Genomic DNA, 22,837 nt, shown 5'->3' on the forward strand with positions numbered 1-22,837 from the left:
ACCTTTAGTTTAACTAAACACCTCCAACAGGAAACCAGTTCCAACTTGGTGGCTACAGCTGTTTAATCTTAGGTCCACCAGTCTTTACAATGAGGATAAAAAACCTATACAGCAAAAAAAAAAAAAAAACTCCACTACAATTAATGACCACCCAGCAATGAGTGTATCTGTATAAAGGTCTTTCCCACTCTTCAGATTCCACATCTTGTGCTTCATTCATTGATATCATAACAATGTAAGCAAACAGCCCAACTTATCTGTAGAATCAACTCAGAAGATGTACCCAACTTGCATAACTCAACAAGGGCCCTTTGTTTCACCAGAGCTGCACAGGGAGTTTAACATATTCAATCACTGGACCAGCTCTGGTGACCACCAAGGCATACTTAAGGTAGGCTGAGGGGGAAAGGTTTCAGGGGTTTGAGGAGGTCTTGAGGAAAGGGTGGATGATAGGGGCTTTTCAGGAGGGGGATGTTCAAGGGTGCTGCTTAGAAAGAGGTGGATGCTCTTGAGGAGGGGTTTTGTGAAGGGATTGATGCTCTGGAGGGCTTTAAGAGGGGGTGAATGCTCTTGGGGTGGCTTTGGGAAGGGGTGAATGCTCCTGGCAGGTCTTTGGGAGGGGGATGCTCATGGGGGCTTCAGAAGAGGTTGACTCCTTGGGGGGGGGGGATTGGGCAAACTAAACCCACTCCCATTTTTAATTGGGTGACTAATCGCAATTAACATTTTTAATCAAACCACAGCTATAATTTTAAACTATTCTTACCCTCTGGATGTTTAAAGGTTGTAGCCTTTTTCTATGTAATAATCAAAAAAGCTACCTGGAGCTGTAATCTTATCATTGCCCACCAGAGGGCAAGATGGAGCTCAGCAAGTGTGACCAGGAACAGCCCCAGCTGGTTGTTGTGTACACTTTAAAGCCCCATCTCTAAGGGATCCAGGATACAGGAAAGAAAGGGAAGAGAAGCAGAGAGAGAGAGCACAGCTCCCAGGCAGGCTTGACAGGAGCGGAAAATGCTGCTGTCCCCACTAATGCAAGGAGCCGTGGAAAACCAGCGTTTAATGCTCCCTATTGCAGCTAAATAATATGTGGATCTCGGGGGGTGTGGAAGCTCCCAGCTGTACTGAGTGGGGGGGGTCTTGCTGCATATTTGAAGGGATGAGTTAATTTCCCTGTCCTCCTTCGGTGGGGTGAAAGTGCTGAACAATGCAGGAGATTCATCTTTGATAGTGACCCCCCTCATTGCACAAAACAGACTTTAATAATTCCACATATCCGACCATGAAGGAGGGAGGAGAATCCAAAGACCAGCAACTTATTGTGAGTAGCTCGTACCCTGTAGTTGGTTTGAACTAGCTAGATCTGTTTATGTGTGGAAATTGTATATTTGACCTCTCCACACGTACTATGCAGACGCATGGTCCATCTGTTCTTTCTCTGCCGTCATTTACTGTGTTACTATGCTCGATAAACAGACGTGAATCTTTTCTTGTGAATGCCCTGGACCATAGGAGCCAGCTCTATGGGTGCTTGAGCACCCCCAATATTGAGAAAATTCTTTGTATGTGACCAGTGAGGGGTTATTTTCAATGTGCTTAGCACCCCCAATAATTTTGAAAAGTTGGCTCCTATGCCCTGGACTATTTTGACACCTAAAGCTGAAGCCATCAGGGCTGCATTTTCGGTGTGAGCTGCAAAAAGCAAGGTCAGAATGGGATAGGCAGCCCTCCTCTCCTCTCCTCCAGCTCTGTCTGTTGTGATGTGGTTTGAGAAGCAATCACATTTGCAAGCAGAATAAATGAAGACACTGGAGAAACACTTTGCCTTAATTTGTTTCCACACCCAGGACTGTGCAGGACCAATGAGCGTTATCTGCTGCTCTTTCAAGTAATGAATTGTAAATTGTTTGAGAGAAAGACAGGTGAAGTTTTTGTAAAATATTGTAGTTCGTGCATTCTTTAAAATCCTGAGTGGAGTGAAGAGGTGCAGCCGAGTAAATTGATTATTTACTCTTCAAAATGTACAAGGGGACACTCCATGAAGTAACATTGTAGCACGTTTAAAACAAATAGAAGAAAATATTTTTTCACTCATCCTATAGTTAAGCTCTGGAACTCTTTGCGGGGCAGGTGGCAAAAGGGGTTAAAGTAGTAGGGTTTAAAATAGGTTTGGACAAATTCCTGGAAGAAATGTCCATAAACTGTTATTAAGGTAGATCAGGGGAAAGCCTCTGCTTGTTCCTAAGATTAAGTAGCATGGAATTTTGCTATTTTTGGGACGCTACCCGGTACATAAGTACATAAGTAATGCCACACTGGGAAAAGACCAAGAGTCCATCGAGCCCAGCATCCTGTCCACGACAGTGGCCAATCCAGGCCAAGGGCACCTGGCGAGCTTCCCAAACGTACAAACATTCTATACATGTTATTCCCGGAATTGTGGATTTTTCCCAAGTCCATTTAGTAGTGGTTTATGGACTTGTCCTTTAGGAAACCGTCTAACCCCTTTTTAAACTCTGCTAAGCTAACCGCCTTCACCACGTTCTCCGGCAACAAATTCCAGAGTTTAATTATGCGTTGGGTGAAGAAACATTTTCTCCAATTTGTTTTGAATTTGTAGTTTCATTTGTTGTAGTAATCACCTGGACTGGCCACTCTTGGAAACAGGATACTATGCTAGACAGACCTTTGGTCTGATCTGAAGGGACAACTCTCATATTCTAATGTTCTTATCCTGGGGCAGTGAGCACATCAAATTAATGTAGGTAGAGAAAGACGTTGGAGGAGATGAAACAGTCCAGCTGGTAACCCAAGTTAAAATCTACAGTCAAAACCTTTGCTTGCAGATGAGGACAAACATGATCCAGTTAGATATGAGACATATATGTTTGACTCATACTGATCCAAAAAGAAACCACACAGAGTGCGGAGGTGCACTTAATCCCCACAAAACAATTAAAAGGGAACAAGGGGGAATGGTGAAGGTAGGCTCTTCACAAACAATGGGGAAGACGTATAATTTCAATTAAAAAAATAAAGTTTATTACAACAGGTTGAACCCACTCCCCCTTGTTCCCTTTTGACTCAAACTGATAACAGCATCAGTGTACATAGAGCTGTACAAACTGCTACGCATATCCATTATTTCATCCGCAGCCATCTCTTCCTCTCACAAACCTGTAACAGATTGAGGGGGGGGGGGGGCAGTATTGTAGCATAACCAGATGAGTTTAATCTTAATCTGCCATTTTCATTTGTTTCTTGATATACCACCATTAATTTAAAAAAAAAAAAAAACCTCACAACAACGTACAACATTCAGTCTGGAAAGGAGGGAGTTCATTTTCATTTTCTTGTGATGTTTCATCCAAATGGTGAAACATTACTACAAACCTTTCCCCTACCCTTAACCCTGTCACAGTTTCTTCACTCTATCATAGCTTCTGTCCAGCATAGGCCTGTAGCCTGTCTGTAGGCTTAATTCTAACCCTAATCCTACCATGAATCCCTAATCCTAAATCTAACCCTAATCCTAACCCTATAGGAGCCCCAGCCTTCACTGTAACCTAACATGGCGCCTAACCTTAACCCCAAATCCAGCCCTAACTCTAACCTGCTCCTTATTCTACCCCCAACGTAAGCACAGTCCATAATCTTAAACCTCATCCTTTTAACTCTAACCTAGCATGGCCCCTAACCCAAACACAGCCCTTAATTTTAATCCTAACTCTAACCCTAATCCTATCACAGTCACAACTCTGAACCTAATTTAGCACATTCCCTGACCCTAATCCTGTCACAACCCTAATCCTAACTCTAACCCTAATCCTATTGCAGTCATAACTCTAAACCTAACCTAGCACTTTCCCTGACCCTAATCCTAATCCAATCGCAACCTTAATGCTAACTCTAACCCTAGTCCTATCACAGTCATAAATCTGAACCTAACCTGGCACATTCCCTGACCCTAATCCTATTACAGTCCCTCACCCTAACCACAACCCTATCTAGCACAATCCTTAGCCCTAAACCCGTCTCTTCTGCTCTAGCAGTGGGATTCTGTTTACCTTCCCTTCTTGCATATGGTGTCACTTTCAGCAAGCTGCTCTTTCCATCTTGTGACCCAGCCTCACCAACAGTGCATTATTTCCATAGCTAAGAATATCAGAATGCCGTGATCAGGACAATTAGCTTATGTCTTGGTAACGTACAATCTGTGCCACCCTGCTTTCATGGATGTGAACTGAAATTGCTACTCTTTGCCTGGTGTGGGAAGCTGAGTCCCAGCGTTCAGGCTCTACAATGATTCATCTCCCTTAAGGACACATTTAGCTGCCTGCACTGGTTCTGGCATGCAACAGTCTGGGATCTCTGGGTACTGATGCCATGCTGTCATAAGTGCATAACTATTGCCATACTGGGACAGATCGAAGGTCCATCGAGCCCAGCACCCTGTTTCCAACAGTGGGTAATCCAGGTCACAAGTACCTGGCAAGATCCCAAACCAGTACAATACATTTTATGCTGCTTATTCTAGAAATAAGCAGTGGATTTTCCTCAAGTCCATTTTAATAATGGTCTATGGGCTTTTCCTTTTTTAAACCCTGCTAAGCTAACCACGTTTACTACATTCTCTGGCAACAAGTGATGTAATGTTGTGATCATTTTCCGAACACACCGTGTGTTATTTCTAGCTTATAATGAGGCCATTGGGTGTGATGAGTTCGACTGATCTTAGCTTGGTGTCCCCCTAATGAAAATCGCTGTTTAGAATTCCTTTGGATCTGGTCAAGGGACATCGCAAAAGGATAAAGAACAGATTGTATCCTAAAGAGGGAGCCTGCTCCAACAAAGGTTATTCCTCCAGGGGTGGTGTGCCAAAGTGAAAAACCATGACTGATTATGTGTGTAGGTTGAGCACTGAGAGCATCATTCAAAGAAAGCTGGCCCTGCCTCTTGACACTCCCGAAGGACAGCTGGAACCTGACATGCAAGGTTTCTGCTGACCTCCAGGCCCTGTCTGAGCCTCTTCTCCAATTGATGGGACTTCAGGAGGCAGATAAGACAGGGAAGAGGGATGCAGCCAGCTGAAAAGTTTCACATCTTGATTTATTATAGAGCTGACTGAACAGCCAGCTAATGAGAGCTGCTGTTTCTGTTGTGCCTTCACTGTACAAAGGACCTCACATGGTCCTAAATAGCTTATAAACTAAATGTAAGTATATTAAACCTAAGGTTGGGTTGGGAAGGAAATCTAAGGCCGGGAGGTGTGCAGTGTTGTGGTGTCTTCTGCCAGCAAGCCTGTAATGTTCGGTTCTCCTTTTACTTCTAAGGTGGCACTCCGGATTCGGCCAATCAGCGAAGTGGAGTTGGACGATGGAGCTGTCATTATTGCACACAAGGTGGATGAACAGGTAAAACCCCAGCTCCATATTCCAAAAAAACATTTGATCCAGGGGTAGAAGGTCTACATCATGGGATGCAAAGCACTTTAATGGACAACGTCAAACACTAGGTTCTCCAAACCTTTGGGGAATGTTGATCTAGAAGGAGAGCTAAAAGCCATGACATCTTCTGGAGGACTGAGGTGGAACTGCATACACGCACACACCGAGTCAGTGGTTCCCAGTCTTGGTCTTGGAGACAGCCCAGGCAGTAAGGTTTTCAGGATATCTGTAATGAATATTCATGAAAGAGAGAGAGATTTGCATGTGGAGGTGGTGCATGCAAATCCTTCTCATGAATATTTATCATGGATATCCTGAAAACCTGACTGGCTGAGTTGCCTCCAGGACCAGATTCGGGAACCGCTGCGCCAAGTTATAGCGTCAAGTTCCTTGGGCCAGGGTGGCCGGTCCGGGTTTTCTCCCTCATAGTTCTAGTTTTGCTGTCCCAGTTTCCCTCCGAAGACAGGAGCTGCAAATCTATAGATGCAAAGAGGCACAATGCCAGGGCCAGCCACCTTTGCCCCTCAATCAGTGAGGTTTGGCATCAAATGCATTGACCAGTGTCCATGACGTCCTCAGTGCATCTCCGGGTGCTTCTGTGGATGCACTTTGTGAAATCATAGCTGTGAGTTGTGGATCTGAGTGTGTGGCAAAAGTGTCCATTGTTGGGGTGGAGGGTTGGGGGTCAAATCACAGCCTGCCTTTCTGGCTACAGTATGAGAGCAGAGCTGCCAAGTGATCCAGTTCAAAAAGGGAGATTTTTTATTTGCCAGTCCTGGTTTCTGAATTTACATCCCAGTATATTGTGCTGGGGCGTAGCTACGTGGGGCCACGGGGGCCTGGGCCCCCGTAGATTTGGCCATGTCGACGACCCTCTTGCCCCCCCCCCTCCAGCCAGCAACCCGCTGTCGCCTACCTTTGCTGGCGGGGGACCCCAACCCCCGCCAGCCGAGGTCCTCTTCTTCCTTCGTTCTGTTTCTGAGTCTGACGTTCTGCACGTTGTACATGCAGGACGTCAGACTCACAGAAACAGAACGAAGCCTTGCAGATCACAAGGCTTCATTCTGTTTCTGTTCTGTTTCTGAGTCTGATGTCAGACTCAGAAACAGAACGAAGGAAGAAGAGGACCTCGGCTGGTGGGGGTTGGGGTCCCCCGCCAGCAAAGGTAGGCGACAGTGACGGCAGGGGAGGGTTGGCGGAGGGAGGGGGGTCGAGAGGGTCGTTGGCAGGGGGGGTCAAGGTGGTGGCGGGGGGGTGTTGGCAATGGTGGGGTGGGGGAGGGTCAGCAGCGCTGGGGGAGGGGGGCTAAAACGTGCCCCCTCACCTCCTGCTCTGGACCCCCCTCCCACTGAAGTCTGGCTATGCCCCTGATATACTCACATCATGAGCTGTTCCAGATATACTATGTTCCATATATGTTACCATGTATGTATACACCCTAACACAATACCATTTGTAAACCTGCTACACGGAAATGGCAACCGCCATTCTGGCAAATGTAAGCCACATTGAACCTGCAAATTGGTGGGAAAATGTGGGATGCAAATACTACAAATAAATAAATATTGGGTTTATATTCTTTATAAGACACCTAAAAAAATCCATGCAGTAAACATTTCCACCTAAATGTATTCTATAAGCGGTGCCTAGATTTAGGCACAGTATATAGAATACGCTTAGTTGATATCCCAACGCCTAAAACTACCGCCTCCATTTATACCTGTGAAAAAGTGGCATAAATCCCTGTATGTAGATTTATGTGCCCTGGGTCATATTCTATAACTACGCATTTAAATTTTGGAACGCCCACGAAACACCCCTTTTGAACTGCGCACATTATAATTTAGGCACAGTTCACTAGGGAATACGTTTAGCGAGTTGTGTGCACAAATTCTAATTATTACCAATTAGTGCTTATTATTGCTTGTTAAGTGCTGTTATCAATGCTAATTAGTTCGTTAAGCCAAATAAGTTACGTGCATTAGGCTCCGATCTCTAGGCATATAGAATCCGAGAGTTGGTGTCTACAAATGTGCACAGGCAAACCGTTTTTGATTTGATGTTAGATTTTTGAACTTTTTCTCAATTTTGGAACATTTCTCCCCATTTTAAAAAATTTACTTTAATTTTTAACACACATTAAAACTTTTAACTTGCACAAATCAATTGCACACATTTAATTCACAGGTTTTTATTTTATTTATTACATTTGTACCCCACGCTTTCCCACTCATGGCAGGCTCAATGCAGCTTACATGGGGCAATGGAGGGTTAAGTGACTTGCCCAGAGTCACAAGGAGCTGCCTGTGCCTGAAGTGGGAATCGAACTCAGTTCCTCAGGACCAAAGTCCACCACCCTAACCACTAGGCCACTCCTCCACTGTTGCTACTATTTGAGATTCTACATGGAATGTTGGTATTCCACTAGCAACATTCCATGTAGAAGTCGGCCCTTGCAGATCCGATCACCAATGTGGCCGCGCAGGCTTCTGCTTCTGTGAGTCTGACGTCCTGCATGTATGTGCAGGACATCAGACTCACAGAAACAGAAGCCTGCGCAGCCTTCTACATGGAATGTTGCTAGTGGAATAGCAACATTCCATGTAGAATCTCCAATAGTATCTATTTTATTTTTGTTACATTTGTACCCTGCGCTTTCCCACTCATGGCAGGCTCAATGCGGCTTACATGGGGCAATGGCGGGTTAAGTGACTTGCCCAGAGTCACAAGGAGCTGCCTGTGCCTGAAGTGGGAATCGAACTCAGTTCCTCAGGACCAAAGTCCACCACCCTAACCACTAGGCCACTCCTCCATCTTTGATTTTTAAACCCAGTAAATTGCTCAAGCCATGCTAATGAACTTTAATGCACATCCATGGTCCCCGATTCTGTCATTGGACATCAGTGTCACCAGTGCCAGAATACACCAGGATGGGACTCTCTGAAATTCAGAACTGGCCTAACATCTCCCTCCTGGAGCTGGATCACTTGGGTAATGGTGGCAGAAGATCAGATTAAAGAGCTCCAAGACAGGAAAGGTCCACTTTATCGGATCTGGGAGCACCTGCAAGTGGACCTCCCTGCACTGGCTTTGGCTTCTACTTTGACAGGTGACTGATTACCTTTGAATGCAGCGAGTTTATCTGCATGCCGTGTCTGTTGATTCTTCACAGTGACCCGCTACTACTACTACTTATAGCGCTACTAGACGTAGGCAGCGCTGTACACTTGAACATGAAGAGACAGTCCCTGCTCGACAGAGTTTACAATCTAATTAGGACAGACAAACAGGACAAATAAGGGATTAGGGAATATTAAAGTGAGGATGATAAAATAAGGGTTCTGAACAAGTGAACAAGGGTTAGGAGTTAAAAGCAGCATCAAAAAGGTGGGCTTTTAGCTTAGATTTGAAGTCGGCCAGAGATGGAGCTTGACGTACCGGCTCAGGAAGTCTATTCCAGGCATATGGTGCAGCAAGATAAAAGGAACGGAGTCTGGAGTTAGCGGTGGAGGAGAAGGGTGCAGATAAGAGAGATTTACCCAGTGAACGGAGTTCTAACCCCTGAGGCAGGCGTTAGTACGCCGAAACACGGCCCGTGTCGGGTCATTTTCACATTAAAGGACAACATTTATCTCTATCCTGAAGGCCCAGTGTTGCTTCTTTTGTTTCTGGGCCGCTTGGTTAGAAATTATACCATCGCTTGGCAGCTCAGTGGCAGATTGCAAGCTGGTATTCCTGAGAGAAAATGTGGGTTCCTTTTACAGCTTTGTCTAGGTGTAGATTATCCACTGCTGGGGGCGCAGGTGGTGAATGTACCTGGCAATCTGCTGGGAACTCTAGCCTGTTCCATTATTTCCATCTATAAATGGAGACTGGCACTGTGAAAGGGGAGGGGGAGGCTTGGTTTCTATGTCAGACTCAGCAGAAACATCTCACCTTTACCTCTCTCTCCCAGAAGCGTAGCCAGTTTCAGCCAGGTTGACGGCGCAGGGGGAGCGAGAGCGGGCTTCCACCGGTGCTGGCGCACATTTTCCGTGCTACACAACAACAACAAAAAAAAAAATAGGCACCAGTGCCAGCAGAACTCCGTTTGGGGGAGCAGCCGCTTCCCTGGCGCCCCACCTAGCTACGCTACTGCTCTCTCCCTGTGATTTTTTTTTTTCTTCCCATCATTTTTGCTTTTACTTTTCCCTCTCTTTCAAATTCAGGAAACTGTATTGGCTTAACGATTTGTACATGTGTTACCAAAGTATTACACCTAAAATGGTTAAATAAAAATGAAAAAAGAAAACATATGCATAATAATAGCACATAAAATTACAAAGTGTAGAAAAGACAAGAAGCTCTTTCTCCTCTTTCCCCGGATCATTCAATTTTTCCTGCTCATTCTTTCATGAAAAGTCTTTGATTTTCTTTCTCAGCTTTGTGAAATGTCATTTCTGCTCGCTTTTGTGTTTGCACTCAACAACAGGATATGCACTTCGATGGCTATTTCCATAGAGGGTCTTTTATGAAGGCGCGTTCACGTTTTTGCAGCGCGCTAAAATTGGCAGGCTAAAAATTGTGGACGTGCTAAACGTTAGAGATGCCAATGCATTCCTATGGGCGTCTCTAACCTTTAGCGCGCCCACAATTTTAGCACGCGCTAAAAAATGTGAATGCGCCTTCGTAAAAGACTCCCATAGTGTTGCATTGAGGTAAGGTCTGACTTCTTGGGGTTTCAAGTTCAGTTTATCTCTACGTGTCTCTAGTTCCATTTCACGGTCCCGGTATTTGGTGACGCTCTCTCTGTGTTTTGCATGTGTGATCAAGGTCAGGTAATATCTGGATAGAGACCTATAGTTGTTATTGGAGTGGCCTAGTGGTTAGGGTGGTGGACTTTGGTCCTGGGGAACTGAGGAACTGAGTTCGATTCCCACTTCAGGCACAGGCAGCTCCTTGTGACTCTGGACAAGTCACTTAACCCTCCATTGCCCCATGTAAGCCGCATTGAGCCTGCCATGAGTGGGAAAGTGCAGGGTACAAATGTAACAAAAATAAAATAGATACTATTGGAGATTCTACATGGAATGTTGCTACTATTGGAGATTGTACATGGAATGTTGCTATTCCACTAGCAACATTCCATGTAGAAGGCTGCGCAGGCTTCTGTTTCTGTGATGGTCATCTGCAAGGGCCGACTTCTACATGGAATTTTGCTAGTGGAATAGCAAATGTAGAATCTCAAATAGTAGCAATAGTGGAGGAGTGGCCTAGTGGTTAGGGTGGTGGACTCTGGTCCTGGGGAACTGAGTTTGATTCCCACTTCAGGTCACAGGCTGATCCTTGTGAATCTGGGCAAGTCACTTAACCCTCCATTGCCCCATGTAAGCCACATTGAGCCTACCATGAGTGGGAAAGCGTGGGGTACAAATGTAACAAAAATAAATTATTAGTATTTACTTACTGCCTTTTTTAAACAATTCACTCAAGGTGGTGTACAGTAAGAATAAATCAAACATCAGCAATAGACAATTACAGCAATAAAACTATTCAAATAACAATACAATGTATGGCATAGTTATTACTTACAATGTCAACACAATACGTAATAGAACATTTTAATTGATAGTGAGGGTGTAAGCAAAGATGGAACATATAGATAGGTAAGAGAGTAAGAGGAGTTAGAGAATAAGGTGAGTGATTTAATGAAAGTTGCACATGAGGTCAGAGAGATAGTTAAATATTATCTCAATTAGGGTAGGAGTGGATCAACATGTCCTGCTACAGTATGTGCAGCCTGGGTCACTCCTTGTGTGTGTGAGTGAGACTAACGAGTTAATTACTTCTTCCATTAAAGGCTTGGTTGAAGAGCCAAGCTTTCACCTGCTTCCTGAAGTACAGATAGTCTTGTGTTAAGCGGAATCTCTCAGGGAATGCATTCCAGAGTGTGGGGGCTACTCTGGAGAAGGCTCGCTTGCGGGTCTCACATCCTGTAATGTCTTTTGGAGAGGGTGTGGTTAGTGAAAGTCTTTGGGAAGACCTTAGTGTCCTTTGCGGTGTATGGAGGATCATCCTATTTTTCAGATACTCAGGGCCATTTCCTTTAAGGACCTAGAGTTTTCAATTTAGCCCTGTAGCCAGTGTAGTTGTCCACCTTGCTGAATTTCCTGATATGAGATGTCGTGGGTTCTTCTAAGTAAATTTTGTGCATTCCATGGCAGGAATGAACTTTATTCCTGTGCCAGAGTATGAGATTAATGTCTCAGATTTACCGATGGTTTTCAATGCTTGCATTGTGCCTAAAAAAGTCTCCTTCTAGAGGTCATATTCCTCTCTTTTACAATTTCTGGCGAGCTTTGCTTGTAAACCCTCTTGATTGAAATACAAGGGTGGCCTTTTACTTAGCGGCAGCGTGCTTTCTGCGCAGTAAAATCTATTACCATGGAACATGCTCTACGGTAGTTTTGTGTTCGGTGTGCAATACCCATGAGTTAAAAATTAGAAAATATTTTTTCGCCCTGAGGTGTGCTTGGGGGCGGAGAGTAGGCGTGCCCAACACTAATCAGTTAGCACCAGACGCCCTTTGAGCATGGACACCGTGTAAATTAGGGCACTAGGGCAGTGCTAGTGGCCTTTATTGCCCGCATTTACTTTTGATCATCTGGGCCTCAGTTCTTTAGCAGGGTAGGGAAAGGAGAAAGAGGACTTGATATACTGCCTTTCTGAGGTTTTTGCACCTACATTCAAAGCGGTTTACATATATTCAGGTACTTATTTTGTACCAGGAGCAATGGAGGGTTAAGTGACTTGCCCAGAGTCACAAGGAGCTGCAGTGGGAATTGAACTCAGTTCCCCAGGATCAAAGTCCACTGCACTAACCACTAGGCTACTCCTCCACTCATTCCACCAATAAGAGCCAGCCTCATCAGTGATGTCACAATGGCTTGATTGCCCAATACAGTTCCCCAGGATCAAAGTCCACTGCACTAACCACTAGGCTACTCCTTCACTCATTCCACCAATAAGAGCCAACCTCATCAGTGATGTCACAATGGCTTGATTGCCCAATACAGTTCCCCAGGATCAAAGTCCACTGCACTAACCACTAGGCTACTCCTCCACTCATTCCACCAATAAGAGCCAACCTCATCAGTGATGTCACAATGGCTTGATTGCCCGATACTTGGCTCACTTCTGATATTGTGATGTCATAAGGGAAAGGGGGAAAGGGAAATGGGACTTGATATACTGCCTTTCTGAGGGTTTTGCAACTACATTCAAAGCGGTTTACATATACATAGTAACATAGTAGATGACGGCAGAAAAAGACATGCACGGTCCATCTAGTCTGCCCACGATAAACTCATATGTGTATACCTTACCTTGATTTGTACCTGTCTTTTTCAGGGCACAGACCGTATATTCAAGTAACTTATTTTTGTACCAGGGGCAATGGAGGGGATAACACAAGCCAATGGCCTTCATCTAGCATTTGATCTCTCTCTTCCCCTCCCCCATCTCTCTGGGTAGCTTCTCGCTTGGGCAGTAGATCAGAAGCAAACACAGGCGATAGAGGCTATTAGAGCGTTTGCTACTGCCCCATGATTAGAGCCCTCAAGCGCATGAAACAATATGCTCGTGGGCTCTGAACGCAACTAGCACGCAAATGCATGTTAAACAGGGCTCTTGTTAAACAGGAATATGTTTGGCATGCTCAAATGCATTCCAGACATATTCCTCCCCGATGATCAGCGAGCAGCGCGCTAAGCATTGGCACACTGTCCGCGGCAAACCCTACGCTATCTCCCTTATATGGTGTGAAGCCCTGTCCAGCGCATCCCAGGATGCACTGGGCAGGGCCGGGCATCGCCATTTTCAAGGCAGTGCTGCTGGAAGAGGAGGGAGTGTACCTCCCTCCTCCAACAAAGCTACAGGGGGAGGGGGAGCAGGAAAGAGGGCCGCTAGACCACCAGGTTTGAAGGGGTTTAATTTGTGACCCACTGGGCCACCAGGGCTTTTTTGGGGGGATGAAAGAGGGGTTAGGGGGCTGGAGACCCACCAGATCTTCAGCCCCCCCCCGAACCTGTGTCACTGGCTTGGGTGGGGGTGTGATGGGGGCACGGGGCCATGTTGTTTGGGATCTGGTGGTCCCTTGGACCTCCAGCCCCTGCGTTTTAAGCACGCTATTCTCTCTGATCATAGGGGCGGTAAAGCTCCGTGCTATTTTTAGAGTGCTGTTTGGAACAGCGCTGGGTTTTCGATCATCTCACCTGTGTCTTTCTCCCTCTGCCCTCATATGTCTCATCCTTGTCTCCTTTCCTGTACATTGTATTTGAAGGTAGGTTTCAGCAGGGGCGTAGCTAGGTGGGGCCACAGGGGCATGATCTGTTTCTGACTCCTGACGTCCTGCTTGGGGCTACCACGCAGGATGTCAGGAGTCAGAAAGATCATCAGCGAAGACGCCGGAGTCGACCAGCGCTGAAGAAGACCGGCTGTCAGGGGTTGGGGACCCCCACCAGCAAAGGTACCTGGCAGTGACGGGGGGGATCCAAATGGCGGGGGGCAGGGGTCGGTGGCTGGGGGAGGTGGGCTAAACTGTGCCCCTCCTCCACCTCGGGCTCTGGACCCCCATCCCGCCGAGGTCTGGCTACGCTCCTGGGTTTCAGTAGATGATGAATTGTTAACTTTCCATATTGTAGCCATTAGCCACACCTATTGGGGTGGGGAAGGCTTTAGACATTGTTCCTTTGTACCCAAGTTCCTTCTGTTCTCCTCCCACCCTGCCAGACCCGTTTCATTCAAACATTGGCACACAGGGATCTCCTTAGTAGAAGGGTTGGCTGGCTTTTGCTACTAAGATGATTATTTTGTGTGAAATAGCTTCATTTTTCTGATTTAAGACGTATTCCAGCCTGTGTAACATTCTGGACTCAGAGCTTGGCCCCCCTCTCTGGGGTGAAAAGATGCTCTTGAATAGAGTGAGTGGCTAATAGCCATGGGGGGGGGGGGGGGGGGGGGGGGGGAGGGGGAAAAGGTGAGAAGAAGACTCCATATTTATACAGGTTCTAGCCCTGATTACAGGGTCTCCTTCAGTCTCCTTGTGACTGAGTTGGGCTCAGCCATCTTTATTTATTTTATTTTTGTTACATTTGTACCCTGCGCTTTCCCACTCATGGCAGACTCAATGCGGCTTACATGGGGGCAATGGAGGGTTAAGTGACTTGCCCAGAGTCACAAGGAGCTGCCTGTGCCTGAAGTGGGAATCCAACTCAGTTCCCCGGGACCAAAGTCCACCACCCTAACTACTAGGCCACTCCTCCACTGTTGCTACTATTTGAGATTCTACATGGAATGTTGCTATTCCACTAGAAGTCGGCCCTTGCAGATCACCAATGTGGCCGCGCAGGCTTCTGCTTGTGTGAGTCTGACGTCCTGCACGTATGTGCAGGACATCAGACTCACAGAAGCCTGTGCAGCCTTCTACATGGAATGTTGCTAGTGGAATAGCAACATTCCATGTAGAATCTCCAATAGTAGCAACATTCTATGTAGAATCTCCAATAGTATCTATTTTATTTTTGTTACATTTGTACCCTGCGCTTTCCCACTCATGACAGGCTCAATGCGGCTTACATGGGGCAATGGAGGGTTAAGTGACTTGCCCAGAGTCACAAGGAGCTGTCTGTGCCTGAAGTGGGAATCCAACTCAGTTCCCCAGGACCAAAGTCCACCACCCTAACCACTAGGCCACTCCTCCACTGTTGCTACTATTTGAGATTCCACTAGCAACATTCCATGTAGAAGTCGGCCCTTGCAGATCACCAATGTGGCCGCTGCGCAGGCTTCTGCTTCTGTGAGTCTGACGTCCTGCACAGGACGTCAGACTCACAGAAACAGAAGCCTGCGCAGCCTTCTACATGGAATGTTGCTAGTGGAATAGCAACATTCCATGTAGAATCTCCAATAGTAGCAACATTCCATGTAGAATCTCCAATAGTATCTATTTTATTTTTGTTACATTTGTACCCTGCGCTTTCCCACTCATGGCAGGCTCAATGCGGCTTACATGGGGCAATGGAGGGTTAAGTGACTTGCCCAGAGTCACAAGGAGCTGCCTGTGCCTGAAGTGGGAATCCACCTCAGTTCCTCAGTTCCCCAGGACCAAAGTCCACCACCCTAACCACTAGGCCACTCCATTTCTGGAGTCATGTTGTGAAGACTGGGAAGATTCTCCCTAGTTTCCAAACGTAGAAGTAACTGACTAGATGCCAGGGCCACTGAGAGCGGGGGCAAGATTCCTTGGGACCAGACTTCAAGGGGCTCCCGGCAAGGCTTCTGGTGTCAGGTACAAAGAGGATCTTCACCTCGTCCTTTCGCTATTGGAGTCCTAAGCACTGGAATGCACTCCCGCAACACCTTAAAACCCAAGCGGACCACTCCCTCTTCAAGAAGTTGTTAAAGACCTATTTCTTTGCCAAGACCTACTCCCCACTTTTCACCATTGACTGATGCACTCTCCTTGACCCTTACCCTGCTTGATCCACCCCGTTGATGTTTTTCATCCTGTCTCCTCCTTGTATACTTTTCTAAGTTTCCTATTTTGTGATTTTATTTAACTTTTTTGTAAGCCACATTGTGCCTGCATGTGTGGGAAAATGTGGGATATAAGCAAACCATAAATAAATAAATAAATAATAAATAAAACATCTACTCAGGTTTGTGCTTGTGGTGGCGATGGGTAGAGGGTGCTAAATTGATGGGGGGAGCTGACCATGGAGGGCACGGGATGCAAGATTAATGAGGGAGGTGCAAGATTGAGGTTTACCTCAGATATCATTGTCCCAGCCCTCAGTACAGTTTGGGAATGAAGGGGTGCTATGACTGAAATCACTTTCTGCCTTCTTCAGGCAACAGACAAGTTCTGAGCAAGGTGACCGTGACCAGGATTAGTTGAAAGCAGCCCTTTGTTCTCATCCTCTCTTACCTTCTGAATCCCTGGCTTGTTCCTTGGCATTCTCTGGCCCATCCCTTCCCTTGCTCGGCTCAAAGAAGCCAGCTGTTCTTTCATCCACCCCATGGGATACTTTCTCTCCCCTCCTCTCTCTTTCAGCTACTGTTTGCAATGGACAATGGCCTCCCTGTGCATTTGGGCCCACAGAAGAGGCAGAACAAGTTGACCGGGCCTGAGCTCATGCGGCTTTCATTGTGCTTCCCACTCCTCCAAGCCTGCATCACACAGATCGCAGCACTGCCCATCGCTCACTCCGCAGCCAAAAGCCAAATAGAAGAGGACTTGAGAACTGAGGAATGTGATCCATTTTATTGTCCAATGATCAGATACAGGAACCAAACACAAAGGGACTCACCAATATTTCTCTCTCGTTACAGAAATGGTTTTCCTCCCAGTGTGTACCGTGCTTTTACCCTCATTCTTCCAATCACTCTCACATTAAAGAAGAAATTCCGCTCCTTCCTTCCCCCGCCTCAGCCCAGGATCATCCCTCCCCACTCTCCATTCTTTCACCCACTCTTTTACGATTAGTGCCAGATGGACACCAACACAGGAGTGTGGGGGTTTTTTCTGGGTGGCACTCTGTGGAATGCTCCACCTCTACAGATTCGAGCGGAGAGAAGTTTGAAGAACTTTAAGGCATAAGTAAATAAGTGCATAGGTATTGCCAAACTCGGACAGACCAAAGGTCCTTCAAGCCCAGCATCCTGTTTCCAACAGTGGCCTGTCCAGGTCACATGTACCTGGCAAGATCCCAAAACAGTACAATACATTTAATGCAGCTTATCCCAGAAATAAGCAGTGGGTTTTCCCCGTCCATTTTAATAATGGTCTATAGACTTTTCCTTTAGGAAGCCAGCCAAACCTTTTTTAAACCCCGCTAAGCTAACTGCTTTTGCTACATCCTCTGGCACCAAATTCCTGATTTTAATTACACGTTGAGAGAAGAAAGATTTTCTCTGACTCATTTTAAATTTACTACTTTGTAACTTCATTGCATGTCCCCTAGTCCTAGTATTTTTGGAAAGAGTAAATAAGCGATTCACGTCTACCTGTTCCACTCCACTGATTATTTTATAGATCTCTATCATATTTCCTCAGCTGCCTTTTCTCCAAGCTAATGATCCCTACCCGCTTTAGCTTTTCCTCATAGGGAAGTCGTCTCATCCCCTTTATCTTTTTGTCACCCTTCTCTGTACCTTTTCTATTTCCACTCTATCTTTGTTGAAATGCGGTGACCAGAATTGCACACAATATTTGAGGTGCGGTCACACCATGGAGCAATACAAAAGCATTATAACGTCCTCAATTTGTTTTCCATTCTTTTCCTAATTATACCTAACATTCTATTTGCTTTCTTAGCCGCCACCACACACTGAGCAGAGGGTTTCAACATATCTTCAACGATGACGCCTAGATCCATTTCCTGGTTGGTGATTCCTAATGCGGAACCTTGCATGACGTAACTATAATTTGGGTTCCTCTTTCTCACATGCATCACTTTGCACTTGCTTACATCAAATGTCATCTGCCATTTAAATGCCCAATCTTCCAGTCTCGTAAGGTCCTCTTGTAACTTTTCACAATCCTCTTGCAATTTAATAACTTTGAATAATTTTGTGTCGTCAGCAAATTTAATTACCTCACTAGTCACTTCCACCTCTAGATCATTTATAAATATGTGAAAAAGCAGCCGTCCCAGCACAGACTCCTGGGGGAACCCCACTAACTACCCTTCTCCATTGAGAATACTGACCATTTAACCCTACTCTCTGTTTTCTGTCTTTTAACCAGTTTTTAATCCACAATAGAACACTACCTCCTATCCCATGACTCTCCAATTTCATGAGGTACTTTGTCAAATACCTTCTGAAAATCCAGGTACTCAACATCAACTGGCTCACCTTTATCCACATGTTTGTTCACCCCTTCAAAAAAATGTAGTAGATTGGTGAGGCAAGATTTCCCTTCACCAAATCCATGTTGACTTTGTCTCATTAATCCATGCTTTTGAATATGCTCTGTAATTTTGTTCTTAATAATAGTCTCTACCATTTTGCCCGGCACCGACATCAGGCTCACCGTTCTATAATTTCCCAGATCACCTCTGGAACCTTTTTAAAAAATCGATGTTACATTGTCCACCCTCCAATCTTCCGGTACCATGCTTGATTTTAAGGATAAATTGCATATTACTAACAATAGTTCTGCAAGCTCATTTTTCAATTCTGTCAGTAGTCTGGGATGAATACCATCCGGTCCAGGAGTTTTGCTACTCTTCAATTTGTCAGATTGTGCCATTACATCCTCCAGGTTTATAGAGATTTCATTCGGTTTCTCTGACTCATTAGCTTTGAATACCATTTCTGGCACCAACATCTCTCCCAAATCTTCCTCGGTGAAGACCAAAGCAAAAATTAATTTAATCTCTCCGCTATGGCTTTGTCTTCCCTGAGTGCCTCTTTTACCCTCAGTCATCTAGCAGTCCAACTGATTCTGTTGCCAGCTTCTTGCTTTTAATACACCTTAAAAAAAATGTTTATTATGTGTTTTTGCCTCCAATGCAATCTTTTTTTCAAAGTAGCTCTTTGCCTTCCTTATCAGTGCTTTGCATTTGACTTGACATTCCTTTTGCTGTTTCTTATTGTTTTCAGTGGGTTCCTTCTTCCATTTTCTGAAGGATTTTCTTTTAGCTCTAATAGCTTCCTTCACCTCACTTTTTAACCATAGTTTGAATTGAACTCGTGCCTCAGCCAGTGGAGCTTTATCGACAATGGCGTAACCCTATCATGTTTGTGTAGCGAATATATCAGTCTTGCTGCCGTATTCTGAATTGTTTTGCAATCTTAAGAAGGTATTTAGGACAGACTGTATATGCAACATTACAACAGTCCAACTCGGACAGTAATAGACTTTGCTCCACTAGTCGAAAAATTGGCGGATTGAGAAACCTTCTAAGTCTTCTTAATTTTCTTGTCATAGAAATGATCTATTAACCAATATATTGACTTGTAATTCAGGTGCCAAAGTGCTATTTAAATGAACTCCCAACATATTTTAAACCTGATTCAAATTTAAATGTAGAATTACAAGACATTATTATGCTGTCATTCCAGATATTGTTGGCCTGTCCTATCAACAGAACTTTAATTTTCTCATTGTTAAATTGCAAAAAATGTCCAGTGATCCTGTTACCTAATAGATTTAAGCAATCATTTATTCTACTCTGCAGATTGTAATATGAGGAGAAAAACTGTAATGTCATCAGTATTGATCAGTATCAGTTATTGATTTTGTTTTGTAGATGTGAATGAATTATATGGATGGTAGTATAGAGATGTTTGTAATAAAGGCATAAATTGGATTTTTCATTTTGGCTTCTCTCATCACTCCCCCTTTCAATGTCAGTTTTGACACATTCTAAGGGAGGGAGAGAAAGAAAGAAAGAGACCTCCTCCTCCCCCCCCCCCCCCCCCCCCACCACCAATTCTATCTATTGCTGTTGCTCTGGATCTTTCCCCTATGAAGCACATCCCCTTCTTCCCATATGATATACTCTATGGTGACTACACTCACATACACACCCTATGTGATACAAGCTATGCCGTGGCTAATATTCACACCCCCATGCGAAAGACACCCACTCCCACGTGCAATACACTATAATCATAACCCCCCCCCCCCCCATGTGATACACACCGTACAGTGACTATACTTATTGTAAAGTGCTCTGGCTAGTTTGAGAAGGGTGGGCTATCAAGTGTATTAAACTATTAAACTCACATCCCATGTGAAAGACACTACATTTCCACATGAAACACATACGCTCACACACTTCCTATGTGATACACACCATAGAGTGACTATGCTTCTACTCTCACAGGAAACACACTACACTCACAAACACCCTACTCACACTCCCATGTCAAACATACTATGCTCACACCCTATGTGATACACCCCATACAGTGACTACACTCACACCCCATATGAAATACAGTGTACTTGTCCACACACTGTCATAGTCACCATAAAATGACTACACTTGCACGTCCTTGTGAAAGATCCTACACATGCACACACACTATGTGATACACATAATGCACTGACAACACTCACACCCTATGTGAAAGACACTACAGACACACTCCCTCGTGAAACACACTATTCCCATGTAAAAGACTTCCAGTGGCATATCTCTCTGGGAGGGCCTAACCACCAGCAGAGCTGAAATTTGTTTTTAACGTTTGCTACAAAACAAAGCTTGCTCCATTGCCCTCACCCTCTCTCCCCTCTCTGTATCTGTCCCAACTACGTACAGCTGTTACCATAGGAACAGTGTCGCGTGATAAAACACGTCAGCAGCGAAGCTTCTGAAAGCATTGTCACCCCCCACATCTCCACCCTTCACACAGCAAGGGACATCCAACGCTGCCATCCCCCCCCCCCCCCAACCTCTGATTCTCTTCCCCTCTGCACTCAGTTCTCTCCTCCGTCTTGTTTCTTTTACCCTGGGCTGTGTGACCAGACAAAAATCCCAAACACTATTTAAAGCTCTTCTCGTGTAGGGGAGGGGAAAGGGAAATGGGACTTGATATACCGCCTTTCTGAGGTTTTTGCAACTACATTCAAAGCGGTTTACAATATATTCAGGTACTTATTTTGTACCAGGGGCAATGGAGGGTTAAGTGACTTGCCCAGAGACAGAAGGAGCTGCAGTGGGAATTGAACCCAGTTCCCCAGGATCAAAGTCCACTGCACTAACCACTAGGCTACTCCTCCACTCCTGTGTAGATAGATTTATAACCAAAATGTGTGCACACTTTTGTGTTCATATGTGTTAGTACAGGGAACAGACCTTGAGGGAGGGGGTGTTGGTCCAGGATCCCCTCTCTCTCTTAGGGGCTTGAAGGTACAAGAAGAAGAAACCTTTGTCAGAAAAGACCGAAATCAGAGAAGCAAAGAGCTCAGAGGAGCCTCTAGAGCATTTACAGGCATGTAGCAGTGACTCCACGCCCTCCGTCCCTCGGTCAGACCGCTGCCACCCTCCGCCCCCTTACCTTCCTGCGCCTGCTCCGGTCACTCTCCTGTTCCTGTGTGCCTTTGTGCCGGCTCCCGAGATATCGCGTTAACGCAATCACCCGGATGACTCAGCTCCTGAAGCTGGAGGTGGAAGGAGGCTTTAGAAACGCTGCTTTCCTCTGAGGTGTGGCATCGTACAGGCAACTCATGGGCTGATGACCAGAAGCAAATGCACCATACTATCACCTGCGTTTGCTACCGCCCCCATGCTCAGAGTCCCCGAGTGCGTGAAACAGCGTGCTCACAGGCTCTGAACGCAGCTAGCATGCAAATGCAAAAGAGTCGGTTGGGCCGCTGGACGAAAATGATGTTAAAGGGGCGATCAAGGAGGACAAAGCCGTAGCGGAGAAATTAAATGAATTCTTTGCTTCGGTCTTCACCGAGGAGGATTTGGGGGGGACACCGGTGCCGGAAAGAATATTTGAAGCGGGGGAGTCGGAGAAACTAAACAAATTCTCTGTAACCTTGGAGGATGTAATGGGTCAGTTCAGCAAGCTGAAGAGTAGTAAATCACCGGGACCTGATGGTATTCATCCCAGAGTATTAATAGAACTAAAAAATGAACTTGCGGAGCTACTGTTAGAAATATGCAATCTGTCCCTAAAATCGAGTGTAGTACCGGAAGACTGGAGGGTAGCCAATGTTACTCCGATTTTTAAGAAGGGTTCCAGAGGAGATCCGGGAAATATAGACCGGTGAGTCTGACGTCGGTGCCGGGCAAGATGGTGGAGGCTATTATTAAGAATAAAATTGCAGAGCATATACAAAAACATGGACTGATGAGACAAAGTCAGCACGGATTTAGTGAAGGGAAGTCTTGCCTCACCAATCTAATGCATTTTTTTGAGGGGGTAAGCAAACATGTGGACAATGGGGAGCCGGTTGATATTGTATATCTGGATTTTCAGAAGGCGTTTGACAAAGTGCCGCACGAAAGACTCCTGAAGAAATTGCAGAGTCATGGAATCGGAGGTAGGGTATTATTATGGATTAAGAACTGGTTGAAAGATAGGAAGCAGAGAGTAGGATTGCGTGGCCAGTATTCTCAGTGGAGGAGGGTAGTTAGTGGGGTCCCGCAGGGGTCTGTGCTGGGTCCGTTGCTTTTTAATGTATTTATAAATGACCTAGAGATGGGAATAACTAGTGAGGTAATTAAATTCGCCGATGACACAAAATTATTCAGGGTCGTCAAGTCGCAGGAGGAATGTGAACGATTACAGGAGGACCTTGCGAGACTGGGAGAATGGGTGTGCAAGTGGCAGATGAAGTTCAATGTTGACAAGTGCAAAGTGATGCATGTGGGTAAGAGGAACCC

At 45.5% G+C, this 22,837-nt stretch overlaps 1 protein-coding gene across 1 annotated transcript in view; it reads left to right on the forward strand.

The window, feature by feature from the left end:
• Window positions 1-1,006: 1,006 nt before the first annotated feature.
• KIF19 (kinesin family member 19) overlaps window positions 1,007-22,837 on the forward strand; it is a 93,394-nt gene continuing 71,563 nt past the window's right edge. Inside the window, exons 1-2 of the mRNA XM_030208549.1 lie at window positions 1,007-1,321; window positions 5,334-5,414. Of these exons, the coding sequence (XP_030064409.1) occupies window positions 1,283-1,321; window positions 5,334-5,414 (120 nt within the window). The 5' untranslated portion in view covers window positions 1,007-1,282. The remainder of the gene's footprint in view (window positions 1,322-5,333; window positions 5,415-22,837) is intronic.

This window comes from Microcaecilia unicolor, chromosome 6 (assembly GCF_901765095.1).
Source record: "Microcaecilia unicolor chromosome 6, aMicUni1.1, whole genome shotgun sequence".
NCBI lineage: Eukaryota > Metazoa > Chordata > Amphibia > Gymnophiona > Siphonopidae > Microcaecilia > Microcaecilia unicolor.